Source organism: Cibotium barometz, chromosome 31, assembly GCF_041138505.1.
Source record: "Cibotium barometz isolate CiBa-2024 chromosome 31, ASM4113850v1, whole genome shotgun sequence".
Lineage (NCBI taxonomy): Eukaryota > Viridiplantae > Streptophyta > Polypodiopsida > Cyatheales > Cibotiaceae > Cibotium > Cibotium barometz.
This window is the reverse complement of record NC_141076.1, coordinates 52992329-52993947: the sequence shown is the minus strand read 5'-3', so window position 1 is coordinate 52993947 and position 1619 is coordinate 52992329. Positions and strand designations below refer to the sequence as shown.

Below are 1619 nucleotides of genomic sequence, written 5' to 3'. Positions count from 1 at the left end.
TGTTTCAGAGCCCATTGATAGCGAAGCCCTGTCCGAGTTGGTAGAGAAAGCAGTCGACTAGACTTTTCATTTGGCCTCAGTTTTGTCCTCCAACCTCATTTCTTCCTGTATTGTATTTACTCGCATATTGTTTGACTCGTTCTAGATAATCATATACAAATGGTGTGCAGAGCCCTGATAGAAAAGCAGTGAATGATGGGCCTTGTTTTCAAAGAATCAGAACAGATCAGGGTAACTCCTAGACTTACGATTAGTTTTTTGACCAACTGAGTAATCTTCTGAGGTCTTAATTAGATGTTGGATTTAGGTGGAGACTTATTAATGTCCCATTGTCTATGGAATGGCTCTCCTAACAAGATTTCTTAAATTCTCTGTATGTGTGTTTGTGTGTGTGTGTGTGTGTGTGTGTGTTTATATTTCTTCCTGCCCTCTTAAGATTTGCATGCTATACTAAAAGTCGGTTGTGCTGACAACACAGTTAAGGAGGGTGTTACGGAAGCTGCAAAGATTGCATTTTTGGAGTCTTCCAAAGCACTGGCTAGGTGCTTAAATATGCCTTCTTGTGAAATCAGTATGCTGAAAAATCATTAGTATGTACAATTTAGCATCTGGCCCTTTAGATCGTTAACCAGATCCTGAATTGTGTCCACGGTCATTGTTGTGAAAAGTGAATGGCAACTAAGACTGTTCAAAGACATTCCTGAAATCTGAACTAGTTGAGGAAGAGATCTTGTTGGGTGGGCTGTGGGTACTGGTATCAGTGTGCAAAACTGCCTTCCCAAGAGAAAGCTACAGCTGGATTCACTCTTGGTATGCTCAACCATGTGTGTGAGGCCTAAAGGAAAAGTTTTTGAGGGAAAGGGGAATCATACTAACATATGTATGGAAGATCTCTCCTGCTCCTGTCTGTTAATAGCAGATGGTGAATGTTTTGAAAGCACTGATGGTGAACGTTTCTATACAGTGTATTTTCTTGGAGAGTAATAGTGTTCATCAAGTGCAACGAGCAGGGTTTGAACTTGTCATCCTTCCAGCTTTTCATTCACAGGCATTTTTTTGTACCAAGCATCGTCCGCGCATGAAAAAATTTCACAGAAAAGAAATGTCTAAGCATATAACAAAAGTACTTACAAGCTCTTTGAGAATCACCTGACGACTTCCTTGTGACCACCGACCCGATATCCGTACGGGCACCACCTAAATCTATATGGGTATCACGTGTAGTCACATGACTCTTCATAGTCACTACTCTCAATGAGTCATCAAGCCATGCCATGTGGTTATCGCCCTTAGATCTATACGAATGTAAAGAACATGGGCACCACCCACATGATCCATATGCATACCTAGGCTAGACGTGCACCACATATTAAGTTAGTGACATCCCTTGGGCTTCTGATGAATTGTCTGCCACTTAAAAGCTTCCTTATAGGCCTTAAGGAGATTCGTGTCCTCCTAAAAATAGACCTTATCCATTCGTTTCACATTCAAAGTCAGGTTGTACTTCGATTTCGTAAGGTTCTCGTAGACAAACTTGCCACTAGCAACTTTTAGACCTCTTTGAGCTCAATCTACCAGCTCTCCTTTGGTGTCGGTCTCGCACATAGTCTCCACAAGCT

The 1619-nt window shown here is 41.6% G+C and overlaps 1 protein-coding gene across 4 annotated transcripts in view; it reads left to right on the top strand.

The window, feature by feature from the left end:
* The window catches only part of LOC147621037 (uncharacterized), a 46353-nt gene extending 45332 nt beyond the window's left edge, over positions 1 to 1021 (top strand). Inside the window, exons 3-5 of one of the 4 annotated variants that reach the window (XR_015270038.1) lie at positions 1 to 79; positions 171 to 231; positions 479 to 1021. The exon at positions 1 to 79 is cut by the window's left edge and continues 143 nt beyond it. Coding sequence is in view for 2 of the 4 variants with exons in the window: in XM_086825289.1 (XP_086681415.1) it covers positions 1 to 61 (61 nt within the window). In the remaining 2 variants the exon portion in view is untranslated. Of the gene's footprint in view, positions 297 to 478 lie in introns of those variants that run through there. The other 3 variants (XR_015270037.1, XM_086825289.1, XM_086825287.1) reach the window with 3 other exon arrangements.
* The last annotated feature ends 598 nt before the right edge of the window (positions 1022 to 1619 follow it).